This window comes from Scophthalmus maximus, chromosome 15 (genome assembly GCF_022379125.1).
Source record: "Scophthalmus maximus strain ysfricsl-2021 chromosome 15, ASM2237912v1, whole genome shotgun sequence".
Lineage (NCBI taxonomy): Eukaryota > Metazoa > Chordata > Actinopteri > Pleuronectiformes > Scophthalmidae > Scophthalmus > Scophthalmus maximus.
In genome coordinates, this window is record NC_061529.1 from 3,315,923 (window position 1) to 3,332,823 (window position 16,901).

The 16,901-nt window shown below is 44.0% G+C and overlaps 2 protein-coding genes across 2 annotated transcripts; both read left to right on the forward strand.

Moving 5' to 3' along the window:
• The first annotated feature begins 548 nt into the window (after positions 1–548).
• Positions 549–3,013, forward strand: LOC118285818 (G-protein coupled receptor 151). The gene has a single exon (XM_035609683.2). It carries the CDS (start codon positions 1,503–1,505, stop codon positions 2,637–2,639), a length of 1,137 nt encoding a protein of 378 aa, XP_035465576.2. The 5' UTR covers positions 549–1,502; the 3' UTR covers positions 2,640–3,013.
• Positions 3,014–8,364: 5,351 nt separating this feature from the next.
• Positions 8,365–16,411, forward strand: mavs (mitochondrial antiviral signaling protein). Its single transcript, XM_035609673.2, has 5 exons — positions 8,365–8,522; positions 10,543–10,665; positions 11,294–11,474; positions 12,324–13,003; positions 14,050–16,411. Exons 2-5 carry the CDS (start codon positions 10,543–10,545, stop codon positions 14,761–14,763), a joined length of 1,698 nt encoding a protein of 565 aa, XP_035465566.2. The 5' UTR covers positions 8,365–8,522; the 3' UTR covers positions 14,764–16,411.
• Positions 16,412–16,901: the final 490 nt, after the last annotated feature.

A 16,901-nucleotide genomic window follows, 5' to 3' on the forward strand; every position in this document is an offset into this window, starting at 1 on the left:
CATTCATATTTAAAACAGTGAATTACTAATGTGAACACCTCCAGTAAAACAGGACATCACACGATTCATTCGTGTTTATTTGGGCTCCAGTCAATTCTTTCCAAACGAAAGAAAATGTCAAAGAAACGTGATGTATAAATGTATTGGAGGTGATTACTTCATTCTTTTAGGTGTTTCCTCCCTCTCTTTTTCAATAGGAGTTAATTAATTGCACCAGTCCGATAAGATGGATGGTATCAAGTGGATCAGTATCAGCCCTGATTCCGACAATATCAAGAGGATCGGCACAAAGGGATGGGAATCAGGTAGGATCCTGACTATATCATGTGGATCAGGCCCGATCCTGACTGTATCAAGTGGATCAGGCCCGATCCTGACTGTATCAAGTGGATCAGGCCTGATCCTGACTGTATCAAAGGGATGGGAATCAGGTAGGATCCCGACTATATCATGTGGATCACTATCAGACCATAGATCTATAGCAAGCAAAAGAAACCTGCATGTACACAAATAGGTACTTTGTTGCTTATGAATTTCACATTTCATTTGTGAGGGAAAAGGTATATTTTCTTCCTGGAAAAGTTGTATGTTCTAACTTTAGATTTACTTTAAAGAACCTTCAAATGTGTTGTACAAGATGAAAGTGAAATGTTGTCAGATAAAGTACCTTAAATACTAAATTTGACCCTCATTAGATTCAAGTTTTGCTGTAAATGTTGCGTGTCCGTGTCGGTTTGTCCTCAAATGTTTGAGTAAGGAGATTAAGACTTGGCCTCGGTGAAATCTGAGATCTTTTAAAAGGACATTTTGAGGCATTCATTCGAATCTTCTTTGTGGTTTTATGTGATATTTTTGGTCGTGTGCATATATCAGGATGAAATGAAGACATGGAAGTATATGAAGGAGGCGCCTGTCCCCATTGAGCCGTTGCATGCCTCTTGGCCATTCCAATTTTTCTTTACAGCACGATGTGATTATTATTTCAACATCTCATATGGCTGCACCATGCGTGCCGTCTGTTGCGCGTTTCCACGGATCAAATCGTTGTTGTTCACAATCTGACGGAGACCACTGAAGGAAGAGTCAGAGTCACGATGCCGCACGCAGCCCCCCGCCCTTATATTCCCTCTGAGCTTCTGAATGTATAAATCGCGTCACGCTGCGCTCACATTTGGGCTGTAGCCCGCAGATAGAAAGAGAAAAAAAAAGAAGAAGAAGGAGAAAAAAAACCATGACGTGAGTGGTTGACGACGCCAAATGGCAACTGTTGAAACAGCCCCTACCTGCAGCCCGCTCGCTGGTGCCATCACGACCCCGTCAGAGGCGTTTCAGCACCGCGACGCGCCGGACAGCTCCTCGACTGTCGCTCCATCTGCACAGAGAGGAACAGAGAACACCTTCTTTTTCCTTTAAAAATACTTTGTGTTTAATTCACAGCACTTTGTTTCCCACCACACCCACACCCCCCCACCCCACCCCACCCCTTCGAACTTTTCAAAGAGATGGATACTGGTCGGCCAGCAAACGTCTCCTTTTTCGATTTCGTCGGCGGAGTTCAACTCCTCCGCGGCGACGACACCAGGGCGGCCCTGCCGGTCGTGCTGATCGGCATCTGCGTGTCCGGGGCCGTGGGGAATCTGCTGGTGCTGCTGATTTTCATCCGCGACTTCCGGGGCGCGCGGGGCTCCGAGGTGAAGGCGCTCCTCGCCTCCTTGGCCTCCGCGGACCTGGCCATCCTGCTGCTGTGCGCGCCGGTGCGCGCCGTCACCTACTACGCGCGGACGTGGACGCTGGGCAGCTTCGCCTGCAGCACCGCCGACTGGTTCCAGCACTCGTGCGTGGTCGCCAGAACTCTGATCCTCGCGGTCACCACCAGGGCCAAGCACACCGCGGGCCCCGGCTGCAGCGGCGCCGCCGCCGAGGGGCCCCTGTACAGCCCGACGTGGATCCACGGAGCCCTGGCGTTCATCTGGATCGGTGCCATGATCTTCTCCATTCCGCAGATGCTCTTCGCCTCCGTGCAGACGCGCGGCCGCGACACCGTGTGCGTCTCCGAGGTGCCCGCGTGCGCGTCCGACTTCATGGCGTTGTTCTACAAGGTCTACCCGGCGGCCGCCTTCGCGGCGCCGGTCGTCTTCACGCTCGCCTACTACACCAAGACGCTGCACGCGGCGGTGAACCGCGCGCCCAGCCCGCGGCACCAGAGCAAGGTGACCCTGGTGCTGCTGTGTCTGAGCGGCGAGCTGGGGCTCCTGCTGCTGCCCGAGTGGGGCACGTTCACCTGGATCCGCCTCGGCTACGACAGGCCTCCCGTCGGCCTCGTCGTCTGCGCGCAAGTGCTGGTTTACGCGTGCAGCGCGCTCTCCCCGGTGATCCTGATGACCATGTACGACGACGTGCGCCGGGGACTCGTCGCCATGTGGCTCGTCGCCACCTGCAGGCGCTCGAGGAACGCGCCCGGCGTCCGGGCTCCGACGACGACGGAGGGCAACGGAGCGGAGGCGGGCGCCGACGCCGCCGGGGAGAAGGACAAGGTCTTCCCGCCGGACGTGGAGCACTTTTGGACGGGGCGCAGGAACACGCGCGTCGAGGAGGAGCAGGACCCGGTTCCCTGGGAGAGAGAGGAGAAGATGTTGTAGAGGGACTCGGACGAGTGACACCAAGAATTCAACTCCCCCGCGGGCTTCTATAGTTGTGTTGACCCCCAGAGTCAGACCCTCGTTGAAAGGCTGTAGTGGCCTGTTTGCTGTCGTGAGATTGACCATAGGTGTAAAAAAAAAAAAAAAAAAAAAGGAAAAGGAAAAGAAGAAAGAACTTGTTTTGGTGTTTCAACATGTTTCTACTTTATGAATATTTCTTCTCGCCTGCAGTAGAGCACCTTTTATTATAGAGGAGGTTTGTACACGAGATGAATCAGATGTAAATATCCAGGACACTCGAGCATCAAAGGGGCTTGTGGTGATTGTGTACATGTGATGATGCCTAACATGGATATTAAAACATTCTCAAATGAGGACTGCTCTGATTTTTTTTTTAAAGCTATAAAAACACTCAGCCTATTAATCACGGATAATAATAAAAAAACCAACAACATCAAATCAAATCTCTCCCATTTAATTCAGGAGGATGAAACCAGAGTTCATTTCTTTCTTCCATATTAACAATTCACAAATAATCCCTTTGCACAATTGAGGTCAAGTTAATAATCATATTCCAGCGGCGGTCAGGCTGTTGCAGGAAAAGTCCCATGTGTGAATATTTCTGACTTTTATTCTTCCTCGGGTTGAATCGACACACTTTCACTGCAGATTGTTGGATGGTTTCTTACGGGGGCAGTTTGACAGTCTCCTCTTTATAGCAACAATAAACAGCGAATGAATTATTCATAACTGACTATAATGTAGTTGTAAGTAGATATAAAGACATCGTTATCTTTTTATAAGCTACAGTATTTGTCAAAATATTCTAACTTCTCCTTCTAAAGATGTATTTTGTATAATGTATATATAAACGTGTTTTATGACATTGTAACTTATCATCTGTTTGTACAGCCTCCGTGTTTTCAACAGGAGCAGTTGACGAATACATTAATCAACAATTGCATCTGCCTATAATGTTTATATATTGCTTATTACAAGGTCCTTACATCATGCTCATAACAACATTATGGTGTATTTTAAACAACGTGTTATAAGTGAAATGGATTAAAGTGAAATATTACGGTTTGTCAAATGATTGATATTCAAATATTTAGTTTCTTACAAGTGAAATAAAGTAATATAAATCTCTCTGGAGTCGTTATTTAAGAGTTTGCAGTACGTTGTCTTCTTGTAATTTGATTTTTGAAAAAGCTCATTCACATTTAAAACATTGGAAATGACAAACCAGGCGTTTGCAGTCAAACCTTTCAGTGGTCGTGAAAAGAAAGACCGGCCTTTCAGTCGTCTGTGTGTTTACCAGTGAAGCAGCGGCCGCCCGTGGCTCTGACGCCCCGGCAGATTTGACATTCTAGTCTGCCTGAGTGAAAAGAAAGGTTACAGGTTGAAGAGAGAGAGAGAAAACAAGCCTGCGATGCTCTTCAGTGTGACAATGGACCATGTCTCCGACAAATGACTGCCCTCGAGTCACTTACTTTTTCATTTTCAGAATTCAATCATCACACATTTTGCACTCCATTAATCCTGCGCATTAATTAAAGATAGAGACGGTGTCCTGCTGACAACAGTGTCCCCGTGACCTTTCAGAGAACAAAGTGAGAAACGCAAAGCGGGAGAAAGAGAAATTCCTGACTGACTGAGAGAAGAGCAACAACGAACTGACTCGCACTTGCAACAAATTACTAGAAGCCATTTTCAAGCAGTAGCCAAAACTTTCACGTGATGAGATTAGAATTCTTCCTCCGATTTTAAAATTCAAATTGTCACAACTTCAAAGAGAGCAGAGAAGATGGACGGAGGGAAACACAGGGTTTGATAGATAGATCCATAGATGGATAGATAAAATAGAGTTTAGCCAAAAAATAATTTCACACTTTATTGCACTTCTGGGTTAAAACCGCCCTCGAGATGTGACCTCTGACCCCGGTGGTGTCTGTGACCGTCCAGGACCCGGATCATTGTGCAGCGATGACGGGGCGAGAAACACGTGTGTGTGTGTGTGTGTGTGTGTGTGTGTGTGTGTGTGTGTGTGTGTGTGTGTGTGTGTGTGTGTGTGTGTGTGTGTGTGTGTGTGTGTGTGTGTGTGTGTGTGTGTGAGAGTGTGTGTGTGTGTGAATGAAAAGAAGCTGCTGCCACACAAACCATCCCCCCACCGTCTCCTGAAAGATCGGCCTCCACGTCTGAAACGATTGACTCATGAGTTAATAATATCCTCAGAGGTGAGAGGTAGCTACATGAAGCCCATTATGTAATGTTGTTCAATGCAGCCATAATGCCTCATACATTCCGCCTCGCTGGGCCACGTAAACATTATTCTGGCACACAAGTAACCAAGCGGCCCCCTGGGGGCCCACTCCCACTTTATATGTCTGCTCCACAGAAGACGATGCGCTCCACGTGTCAATGGAAAGCCATCTCATTCATCACGCACACGGCCAGCGAGCGTATTTCACGTGTTGCTCGGGGGTTAGCCGCTCGCCGTCTCTGCCAAAGACCGAACGGATGAACTGTAACCAAACGCCGAACTCTCACGTCAGTGTCCATTAGCAGAAGGAAAAAGATGCGATGGCTGATGTGACTCTGCATCCTGTTCAAGTTGACGAAGACATAGGAGGATGTCTAACAGGTGTAACAGCCCAAAACATGCGTGTACCCCCCTCCCCAGACTGTACCTGGGGTGATTCTGGACTAGCCCAGAGTATATACCAGGCGGTATAAAACAGACTCGGCTATTTCGTACCTCCCCTAGGCCAGATTCTACCCCACACACACACACTAAGAAACCAGCCCCATGAGAGTTCTGTTTTGAACTGAGCCGCCTGGCTAAAATAATCTGAATCTAAATTAACCCCCTTAACCCTTCAATCTGATCACGATCACTATTTCCTAATGTTTCCAAATGTTTCTCTAATTTCTAAATTCGTAAAAGTTTGGCGGAGTGCTTCATGTGTTGCTGCTATACACCTGCACAACTTCGGAGCTACAAAATTCTGCCAACGACAAGCCTGAGCTATTTCCGTGGCCCTACGTGAGCTGTTGCACGCCATACTTTTCTTCCCCTTCTCATCAGTGTGCCGTAGTTGTAAAGCGTAGGGGCTCTGAAGGAGAGAGTCCCGTCCTGCTCTGTTACTGAGACGTATATCGCTCTGTTTTCTTCTCCTCCCCACTCAGCCGCGGTGGAGCGGTGACGAGGCCTCGGGCGTCTCCGAGGCTTCAATCTACTGGCTCTCTGCGAATCCTCCGTCCTGCTGCGGAGCGTTCGCCCTGCAACATGTGAAAGGCTTCGGTCAAACAGGGCTGTTTTTTTTCTTCAACATTTGTTCTGGGCTCCGTGAAGAGTGGGAAACGTGGGATGTTGTCTCATTAAAGAATGCTTGATTGCATTTTTGCAGTTAGATTCTTTTGTTGGGTATTGCATGTCGTAAAGCCCTGCAGCTGCACGTTGAGGTGTTTTTATTCAGCAGCAGGCAAAATACAAGAAATGAAAATGTAAATCCCTCATAATTAACTGTACACCCTGACTTCTAAAAGGTCATTTTCCTACAGATACATGTGCGGTTTCCTGCTCTCTGCAGTCGACTGCAGCTGTGGTTTGTTGCACCTACTTGCAGCAACATCACTTCAACAAAACCAAGTGCAAGGAAGGGGAGGTCACAACTCCGCCCACATGAGTTTCCTCGACAGGTGATGTCTGGGAACAGAGATGAGATGAGCCCTGAGCACCAACGATACCAAGATACGTATACATATCGATACATATGTACTGCTCTGTTCATATATTCTGTCCAATGTGCTGCTGCAATGACCAAATTTCCCCATTGTGGGACGAATAAAGGAATATCTTCACTTATCTTATCTTATACATGCAAAACAAGAATCTTTAGGGGAAATTGCCATGAATTTTCAGCTGAGGCCCCTTGATTTCTAGTCCCTTATAAGTCAAACTCCAAAGCTGCATCCTTCAGGCTGGATGCTTGTGAATTATAGCGTCAATCTGTTCGTCTCTACCTTCCTGGTAGATGCTGATGTGTTGAACCTCCATGAGCTCTACGAGAGAGATTGCTTCAGGAAAAAAAAGACATTTAAACACATATAATACGCTTTTTGTGGAAAAAGCGTTTACGTTGAAGCGGTGCACTCCAACAGAGCTGAAGTACAATGAACCAGCATCCTGTCCAACGTCATTACCATTCCCCATAATCCTCCAGTAATTCAGATCACTCACTGGGATCCTGTGCACGTTGTTCACCTACAACTGGTAAACAAAGATGTGCAGTACGTGAGGAAGTGGCGCCACCTTCTGGTTTAAAATCGGACTTGGTGCAGGATTTATTTTAGCTGAGTCAAATTCCTTCTCTGGTGCCAGTTAAAACAGTCTCCTACACCCATAATTTAAAGTTATATGACTGCCATGTTTTTCATTATTCAGGAGATGTTGAGCGGGACATGCAGACTTCCGCAAACTTCTTTGCTGCCTCACCTGTTGTTTTATCCTTTTACACTCTTCAATATCCCTGCAGGGAGATCAATCAAATGCATCTTATCTTCTGTCTTCAGTTATCAAGCTTTAAAAGTAGCACAATGAGGTGTACTAATGACATCACACTCACACGGAGGGGTTTCATTTTCAGTTCCACACTAAGACCATGGAACAAACATTTATAGAAACAGAAGGGAAGGCCTTTTCCTGTCAAGGACAATTTATATATTTGGAGGCCATGATAGAGTTGTTCCATCACAGGCCAGAGAGAAAGAGTGTGTTGCCCCTCAGTGTGTTAACAGTATCCTGTTCCATATCGATAATCCGCTCTGTGATGATTCTGTCGGGTTCCAGCAGCTCTGCAGCTCCTTCACAAATTCTCCTTCTGAACGAGGTTTCAGCTTCTTACACACGCCACAAAAACTTGCTTATACATAAACATTGTTTCTGTTAAAGCTGCTTTATTGATGTATTTCATCCAGTTTGGCCACATGTTTTCAGCCGCAGTGACACTGGAGTTCAGCCTTTTGTCCCCACAAACTAGATATGGTGGCTTGTTTATTTAATTCTACTATTAAATAAGCATTTGTCAGTCCCCATGATGCGTATTCCTTCACCCTGACCCCCGTGACCTCAAGGGGTCACCCTGAGAATATGATAAGTCTACTATTTTCTTTTAATGGTGTATACGAATAAAGACTATATGACGGTATTACAGGTATACGTATACTTGAGCGAATGCTCCAGATACACTTCTTTCACACAACCGCACGTAACCTCTCTCTCTCCCTCTGTGTGTGTGTGTGTGTGTGTGTGTGTGTGTGTGTGTGTTTGTGTGAGTGTGTGTAACTGCCATCATGCTCTTTGATTTCATCTTTATCTTCATTACAAAAACAAACTGTAGTGATTTGGTAATATGGTCAGGTGTTATTTTCTATATCATGCATAATACAGTGGGTCTCTCTCTCTCTCTCTGTGTGTGTGTGTGTGTGTGTGTGTGTGTGTGTGTGTGTTCGTGTTTGCGTGGGTCCCTGTGAACGGATTAGGGATCAGGGATTAGAGACAGATGTAAACCAGCAGCGGCAGATCCAGTCTAATTCCGCCGTCATCCATCACAGCAGAGGATCAGGTCGCAGTTTGGGGTCAAAGATTAAAAAAGCCCCGCCCCCCTTTTTCTACACCCCCAAACACCGTTCCTATTGGTCCACGCTTCGACCGACGGCTCCGTCGTCCAATAGGAACGGAGAAAACGGTGCCGAGTCGGGACTTGACAGCTGCGCAGATGTGTGAGGAGGAGAAGAAGAAGGAGAAGAAGGAGAAGACGACAGGTTTTATCGACAGAGGAACCGAAGTTGGGGAGGAAGTCACGAACTGTACCGGTGAAGGTAAATCTTTAAAAAACAATGTGTCGTGACAGTAAATAAACCCACGTTGCGGCGTGTCGCTACGTAGAATCCATGTTTGGTTGAGAGGTTTGCGTTGATTGGTCGGAAAAAGCGGCGTCGTCGTGTTCCATGTGAACTTCATATTTTCTCTTTATTAGTGAACATATTTGTGTTATTCACAGGCTGGTTCGTGTCTCGTGTATGTTACAGTCTGTTTTTTTTTATTCCCTACATAAGTTTTTAAAAATTATCTATGACAAAATAGTTCTGTAGTTTTTAAAATGCAGCTGTCAGGCTCCATTGTTTTCTGTAGTCTGAAATATCCATGAACACTTCTTCAAAAAAAAGTTGGTTCATAACTGTCGTTTCTTTGTTGGACATATAAAAAATAAAATCAGATGTGCTTGAAATTGGATCCATACTGCATACTTTTTTTTTTTTTTTAAAGCCAAGGAGACTGGCAAAAACCAAAACCAAGCTCTGTAGTGATCTTTGTGTTTTAGAGGTCATTCATTTCTGCTCAACTTGCCCTTGAGACAAGTTCACGCCTCCTCCCTTGTCTCCTTTGTTAATCTGCTGTCTGTCATCGCTTTAAGATATATGCTGGAAAATGATACACACACACACACACACACACACACAAATATTTTTCACATTCCTGCAAACGCCAGGACACACTGCAGCACATCGAATCTACCTGGCTGGCGATGTGTTCGTGTGTGTGTGTGTGTGTGTGTGTGTGTCTGTCAGGTAGACCATGGCCTCTGTGGGCTAATGATACCACGAGGAAGACTTTGCTCTTTGCCTCTGACATTTATTCCTTTAAGTCAAGACGGTTGCTGCTGCTGTCACACACACACACACACACACACACACACACACACACACACACACACACACACACACACTGAACTCTAACTCTTTGACGTGAACGCGGTGACACGATACCTTCTTGTGAAAACGTTCCCCCTGACTGCACCTGGCAACAGATTAGTCAACCTGACTGTTGTAGGTACAAACAAGGGGAAGGTTTTAAGGTGTATTCAATACAAAAAAAAGAAAGAAGAAAACCAAAAGCTTTCTGTTCTCCCCGCGTGACCCTGAGGAGAAGCCGCCGTGATGGAAATCTCACGCCATGAGCTGGTCAACTCGTGAAAGATTCACGAGACCCTGAACGTCTTAAGCAGGAGGATTTATTAAAGCTCGGCCCGAGGAGAATAGACACGAGTAATACAAGTTAATGCCATCCAATTATGAAGGCGTACACACACACACACACTAAAACACACACACTCATTGAAAATCTACTACCTGTCTGAATAAAGATTATCACTCGTAAAGTTTCTTATTGTTCCCAAATCCAAATCCATAAATCACACATATATTCTCATCATACACTTCTTATACCAAGGGGAAGACCATCGTTCATCATATATATCTTTACGGCCTCGGTTGTTATGACAACTGGGCCAGCTTGACTCTTTATCATCAGCCATCCTCCACAAAGACATTGAACTGTATTGCCTTGAGGGGTTTTGGTGACCTGCGTGAATACGTCCTGAGACGTTCATGCTGCTACATGTAAAAGTTCAGATATTAATAAACTGGAGGTGGAGGTGATTAATCAGTGACTAGTCCAGGCCTGTGAAACTTTTTTCTTCGTACTCCAACCTTGAAATGTAGGAGTGTTTTTTCTTCTCCCCTTGAAAAAACAAAACAAAGTAAAGGTTTGCAGCTGTGCAGATTCCTCAACTGAAAGTTGAAGGGAAACTTTTGAATTTTCCCCTGATTTTCATTGACAATAGAATCAAAATTCCCCTGCCGTCTCTGTGATCACTGTAAAAGATTCAGGCTTCCTCATTGAGTTTTACAGGTACTTTCCCTTCTTTTGTGATGCATTGAAATGTAGGAGAGTTCATTTTCTGTTCAAAAACTCCCTTGCAAATTTATATTGTACAAAACCAATTAAAAAATCATCTCACTATCTCTGTTTGTTTTTGTACTCGCTCCCATTTCCCAGATGTCATTTGCCAGTGACAAACTCTACAATGGATACCTGCGGCGGAGAATGCCGGCCATTGTGTCCAAGGTGAAGGTGAAGGAGATCATCGTCCACCTGCCTTGTTTGACCAGTCACGACAGGGTACGTGTCAGTAGGTGAACATTGAAAAATAATGTTAAAAAAGGCCAAATGTAATTTGGTACTTGCTTTTTTTCCAAAGGTTCATTAATACTTTGACGACAATGGCGCCACAAACACGAGCTTTGCATAAATCAAATTGGGAAATTCGAATTATTTGATACTCACTCGGTGCCATTGGCACATTTTGCACCAAAAAATTTTCTATACCCATTCCTAATAAGAACCCAAATTATTTGTTTTTTATTGCCATGTTTTCATTTTAAGACACAAATCTAAAAAGATATTGCGTCTACTATAGAGATAATAATCCGTCTTCACAAAAGATGAACCATTATTGTCGCTTCAATAAAAAAATTGTTGTTGACATCATACAAATATATCTCATAGGATTTTAATATGACAAATTGAAAGTTTTAAAAAACTGACATAGCAACCAAATATGTCTTTTTGACGTTCAACTTTTATTAATGTTTGACAAGAGATTGACATTTGGATTCAATTTATCACTGATGACCCTTACCTGTAAATGTTAAACTTTAAAAAATCATCAGGACCCAGAGAACAAAGTGATTACGATTCTGGTAATATGTATTTTTCATATTCTTCTTCTGGTTAAATGTAATCGTAGGAAAATATAGAGGCCAAACGAGAGACGTATGGGAACTATGACGGCATGGTGCTTCTGCTGGACTGTCTGAAGAGGAGGGAGAACTGGCCGGAGCAGTTCATCGAAGCGCTCGAAGAGTGTGAGCAAACGACCATCGCGGCCGAGATCCGAGCTGAGTACGACGCCCTGAGAGGAGTGAACAGTAAGTCGGCTAATAAATCGACACCAAGTAACGGATTAATCGACTACTAAATGAATCGCCAACTATTTGGATCATCGATTAATCTGTTCAAGTAGTTTGAGGAGGGAAAAAAAGTAAAAATTGATATGGTATAAGAATCAGAAGAATATGAGATGATTTCAGCTTCTTAAATGTGAATAATTTCTGTGAAACAACTCATCGATTAATCGAGGAAATGATCGACAGATGCATCGATAATGAGAAGCCCTTCTCTCTTATAGTATCTAATGTTGTTAAGCGTATTTTTTAAAGTAATTTTTTCCCCCCAGTCAGCTTTAAATTAATTATGTGAGATATTAAAGGAGGGAAGTTTTTTTGGAATCAAACACTGTTGTGTCTTAGAAACCACAGTTTAAACTCCGCCTCCTCACAAACTGTAGAATCCTGGCCTTCGGGTTAAATCTACAAAAACATCATGAATGTTCACTGAGTTTTCTAAACACTTTGTTCAGAATTATCCAAATGTTTTGCAGCCAAAATTTTTCGGTGTCTTTATCGGCCAGATTGTGAAAATGAACTTAACGACACAGCTTTAGAAACAATTTGAGTCAAATGACGATAACTGATGAGGACAAACGGCAGAACGTCACAAATAAAAATCACATTTTATCAGAACATGAAGCCATATGTCCACAAAACGCTGCAGGCATTAATCTGCCGTGTGTCTGCTGGTTCTTTTGAGCTTTACTGTCGGTGTATATGATAAATGGATTATTGCTGTGTCGTTGCAGGGATTTGCTCAGAGCTTTCAGTCATGTTGCTATCACGACAGATTTAAATGATCAGGACATTGTTTTTTTTTTGCGCTAGATTCCAACCCCGGCTCCCCTTCAACAACCGTCATCAGGGCTCACGTCCACCCAGAACCATCTGCCGGTCATCTGTCCGTTCCAGAGAGCGGCGGCGCTGCTGCTGCTGCTGCTGCTGCTCCGCCAGCTGAAGCCTCAGCTCCCCCAGAGCCAGCTGCTCCGACCACACCCCCTCTGGAAACGCCTGTGCATCCTCAAGCCCAGCAGCCCAGCTCGCCAGAGGCCGTCCCTGAGCCTCCGCAGTCAGCTCAGACCGAAGTGGTACCCCCTCCGTCAACACCTCCGCCTTCCCCCGAGGCCCCACACACTCCGGCCAGCTCAGCGCACAGGGAGGTTAAAACTCACCAGGAGCCCGAGGAGAACTCTGAATCGGACATCCAGGAAGTCTCAGATGATAACGATGTGATTCCCGATCAAGTGGACGCAGTGGCGACTCCTCCCTTGTCCCGTCAGGGTGACAAAGACACTCAGCCTGATCCCCTCCCAACAACAGAGACCACAGAGGTCAGTCCACCGCAGGGTCTGTCTCCGACTCAGGCGAACTCGGATGACACCGACGGATCCTCTTTCCTCACGCTGACCCAGGAGAAGCCTCCAGTGCAGGACACCGCCCCCCCTGTGGACACAATACCTGCTGTGGTCCCGGAGCCTGAAGAGACGGCCGAGCCTCCGACAGCACAGGTGAATATCAAATCATCATCTTCTGTGTACTGAGCTATTTGAGATCCAGCACACTGTCAGTCAGTGCTACTCTTTTGAATTGAAATTCACCAAATTCATTTAAATTCATTTATTCATTCAAAAATGAGGACAGAAAATAGCAACAGATGTTTTCTTCCCCACAAAGAGTTTTTGATCCGTTTTCACGAACTTTGTAGTAAATTGTTGCATCTGTCTCATTTATTGGATTTGTTTCATTTCCCAACATAATTCTTACATGACCAACATATTCAAAAGACTAGTCGTGTCAGTTCATTGCGTTACATTGCTCATACAGTTCATAGCTTAACAAGAACTATGTCCAGAGGCGTCACATTCTTCATAGTGGGGAAACAAGTCACGTGCAACAACACAAATACACCGATGAACAATAATATAACTGTCCCATGGTACTATGGAAGAATTATCCCTTCTTTTTCTATTCAATAAGGTTTTGAATTTGTTTCTGAGGCTGAAATTCTGAAATAAAGTTTGGATTTTGGAAATAAATGTTTTTGAATAAACAACCAAACATTTCTGAATGGAAAATTGAGCTAACCATTTTAGAGATTTCATATATATATATATATATATATATATATATATACACACACATATTTATTCAGACTTATTGTAATTTGAGGCTATGATTTGTGGGGTTGTTCATTCAGACCAAAAATAAACTGTAAACCAGGAGGTCCAGTATCGGTAAAAACCTAAAATCTGAATCAGATTCTAAAACACAGCGGTTTATTATAATCTGAGACATGAGAAATAATCACGACTGTAACTAGATTATTTTTGTGTGATGAAGAGCAAAAATACAGAGTTTACGAAATAAAAATCTACTGGGAATGTGTGCGTACACATATTTGATCTTTTCTTTCACCTGCGTCAACCCTAACCCTACAATTGGTCTGAACATGGCCATAGATATTTTTTAAACATATTTTAGTTAGTACTCTTATCCCTAATTATCAACCTCTCTTAAAAAAAATTTGAATGTGACGTCAATTTCTGTCCTGCAGGTTGTTGAAAGCGACCCACAGACGGACACGGCAGCTACAGCCTCCCCCTCGCCCAACGCTGACGGGGGGGGCGCCTTCTCCTTTGACGACTTGTGTCTGAGCAAACCCGACCAGCTCATCAGCTTCCAGCCACAGAACCACGACAGCCCCACTCTCCCTGCACACGACCTGCCGGCGGAGCCCTACTCGGGTGACAGTCAGCGTCTGGAGATGAGCGACGCGGCGCCGGATGATGTAACCTCTGCCCACGCCCCTGCTCCATGCTCTGCTGTCTCCTCCTCCTCCACCTTCATGACAACAGTCTCTGCACTGCCCTGCCAGGAGAACGGCGTTGCATTTAACCACGACGAACCGGAGGAGAACGAGTACGAGTCTCCCTGTCCGAGTTTGGAAGGGCAGGAGGTGCAGGTGCATGTGGTGCGAGTGTCCGAGGAGCCGTCCATCCTGAACCTGGAAGGTCAAATCTCAGCGTCGCACGCTCCCGTCTTCAACGGGGAAGCAGACGGAAAGATCGCTCCTTCCCCGCCGTCCTCTACTGACAAGCCCCCCTCCCAAACCGCTGATATCACCGCGCCGGCTCTGACAACACTGCCTGACTCCGAGGAGAAGAAGACGACGGCCCCGCGCGCCACGCCGTCAAACACAAAGTACATCCTGACTGCGGTGGGAGTGGGCGCCTGCGCTCTTCTGATGGCGTGGAAGTTTAAGCATTAGAGAGGATTTAATACCTTTTTAAAGGAAGAGCAGATTAGGGCTTTAAGGCTTTTGAAAAAGGATCTTAAAAAGAGCACGGTGCCTTATATGTAGTCACTGGACTGGGCTGGCGTGAGGCAGCTGTTTAATAATTATCTACTGTACAGTAATAATAGCTGCTAGACCTTTGATCATGTCATTTATAAAGTCTGTGGTTTAAGTTGGACTGTGTTTAATCATGTTAATGCTGAATGATTATGAGCTCGGTGAGCAAAAACCAAACGTACCCTTCTTCTTATTCGAGTTACAGAAGATCATGGAGTTGCCTGGGTTCAGAGTATTAATGATGCCAGTGTCAGCTGGCCGCACCTTTACGACCCTCAAAGGAGAAACCGTGTCGATGATGGATTGATGGATGGATGTTTGCTTTGCAGATTGCGGCTGTGTGTTAATGACACAAATGTTAGTATGTATGTATGTTCATTTGTCTGATAAGCACTTTGTTGATAAGGCTGTTGGCCGTCGTCCAGCGACGATCAGTGCACCGGGGACTGGAGTTTCACTGAATCAAGCATCAGAGGCATTTTCTTTTATGCTGATAGTGGGGGAAATGGGGGTGAAAGTGATGGGTTGTGCACTGTCTCTATTTATTTGTACATATATAGTATAAACACACAGCAAAAAGTATATCATTATGTATTTTAAGAGTTGAAAAATGTTAAAAATATTCTAAAGCGTCTCTCAGATATTCACTCAGAGAATCATTACTTTTTCAAATGTTTCCAGTTGATAATCGAGACCAGTTGTTTTTTTTTAAAACATCTCTAACATCCATGGCAACTCGTCTGTGTCTGAGACAGAATGTGTGTTGTGTTACTATGAAGATTGGCAACTGCTGCATTAGATGTATATTTAACTGGGTTTTTAAAATGTTTTATTTTAATGGTTATTTTGATGTTTTAAAGGGTAACATAAAAATGTCCAATTCTTTTAATGGTAAATGGACTTTATTTATAATTTTATTGACTACCCAAAGCGCTTTACAGAAGAAGTCACACACACACACACACACACACACACACACACACATCCATCAGGGCAGTTTCATGGTCAAACCTCTTGCCCAAGGACACTTCTGTGGACTGGAAGAGTCGGGGATCGAACCCTCGACCTTTTGGTGAAATGACCCGCACCAAATGTTGAGCCACAGCCAACCCGATGAGACATTATTCAAAACAGCCCATATAAAATTGATGGAAGCGTATGTTGCTGCATGTATGGCAGGTGATTTATCAGCCCCTGGTCTAGACGACAAATGTTATGCTTTCATCTGGTGTAAATGTTTCAGACGACATTTTTATTTTTTCCATGTGTTTTCTTCCTTGAGCATAGTTTGACTGTGTTATTGTTGTTCTGTGAGGTGAGAGAGTTTATTGTAAATAGCTCTGTTAATACAAGAAAGAAGAAGAAGATTGATTTAGAGGGGTTTGCACATTTTGACAGGATTTTTGAGCTGCAGAAACATAGATGAAATTTTTAATGTCGGTATCATACACATGGTAAAGTGTTGATTGTAATCTCAGATTTTAAGTTTAATACAAATTAGTTTGCACTGTTTTAAACTATGCCCTTCAGCAATCACACGAATAAACCTTGAAAATATAAACTATTTATATTTGTTTATTGAAAGTGCAGGTTGAATTGCTTTCAGAGAAACCACAAGATAATATCAGCTCTATAAAATTTATAAAATGATGCTTTCCCCCCAACATTTTAGGATTGTCACTCAGAAAAAAAGCATTGATTTTTCTGAATCATTGTTCAAGTAATTTTTCATACCCAGACCTATTTAAATGACTCCTTAAGATTAATGTTTATGAATCTTATGGTCAATTTACTAAGTGAATTTATCTGACACTTAGTAGCATTTTCTAGTTCTTGTTTGTAATTCCAAAGAACATGTATGATTTGTGTTACAAAACAAACTTCATCTAAAAAAAATCACATTTGTTGGTTATGTTATTAAGTATTGATTTAGTGGGTTGCCTATACATCAGCACATGCCACACTAACAGTTTGATTTCAGCTCTTTTTTATGAAATATATAACAGGGAATAAACATTTAAATCATTTTAATGTATTCAATCAACAGAATATGT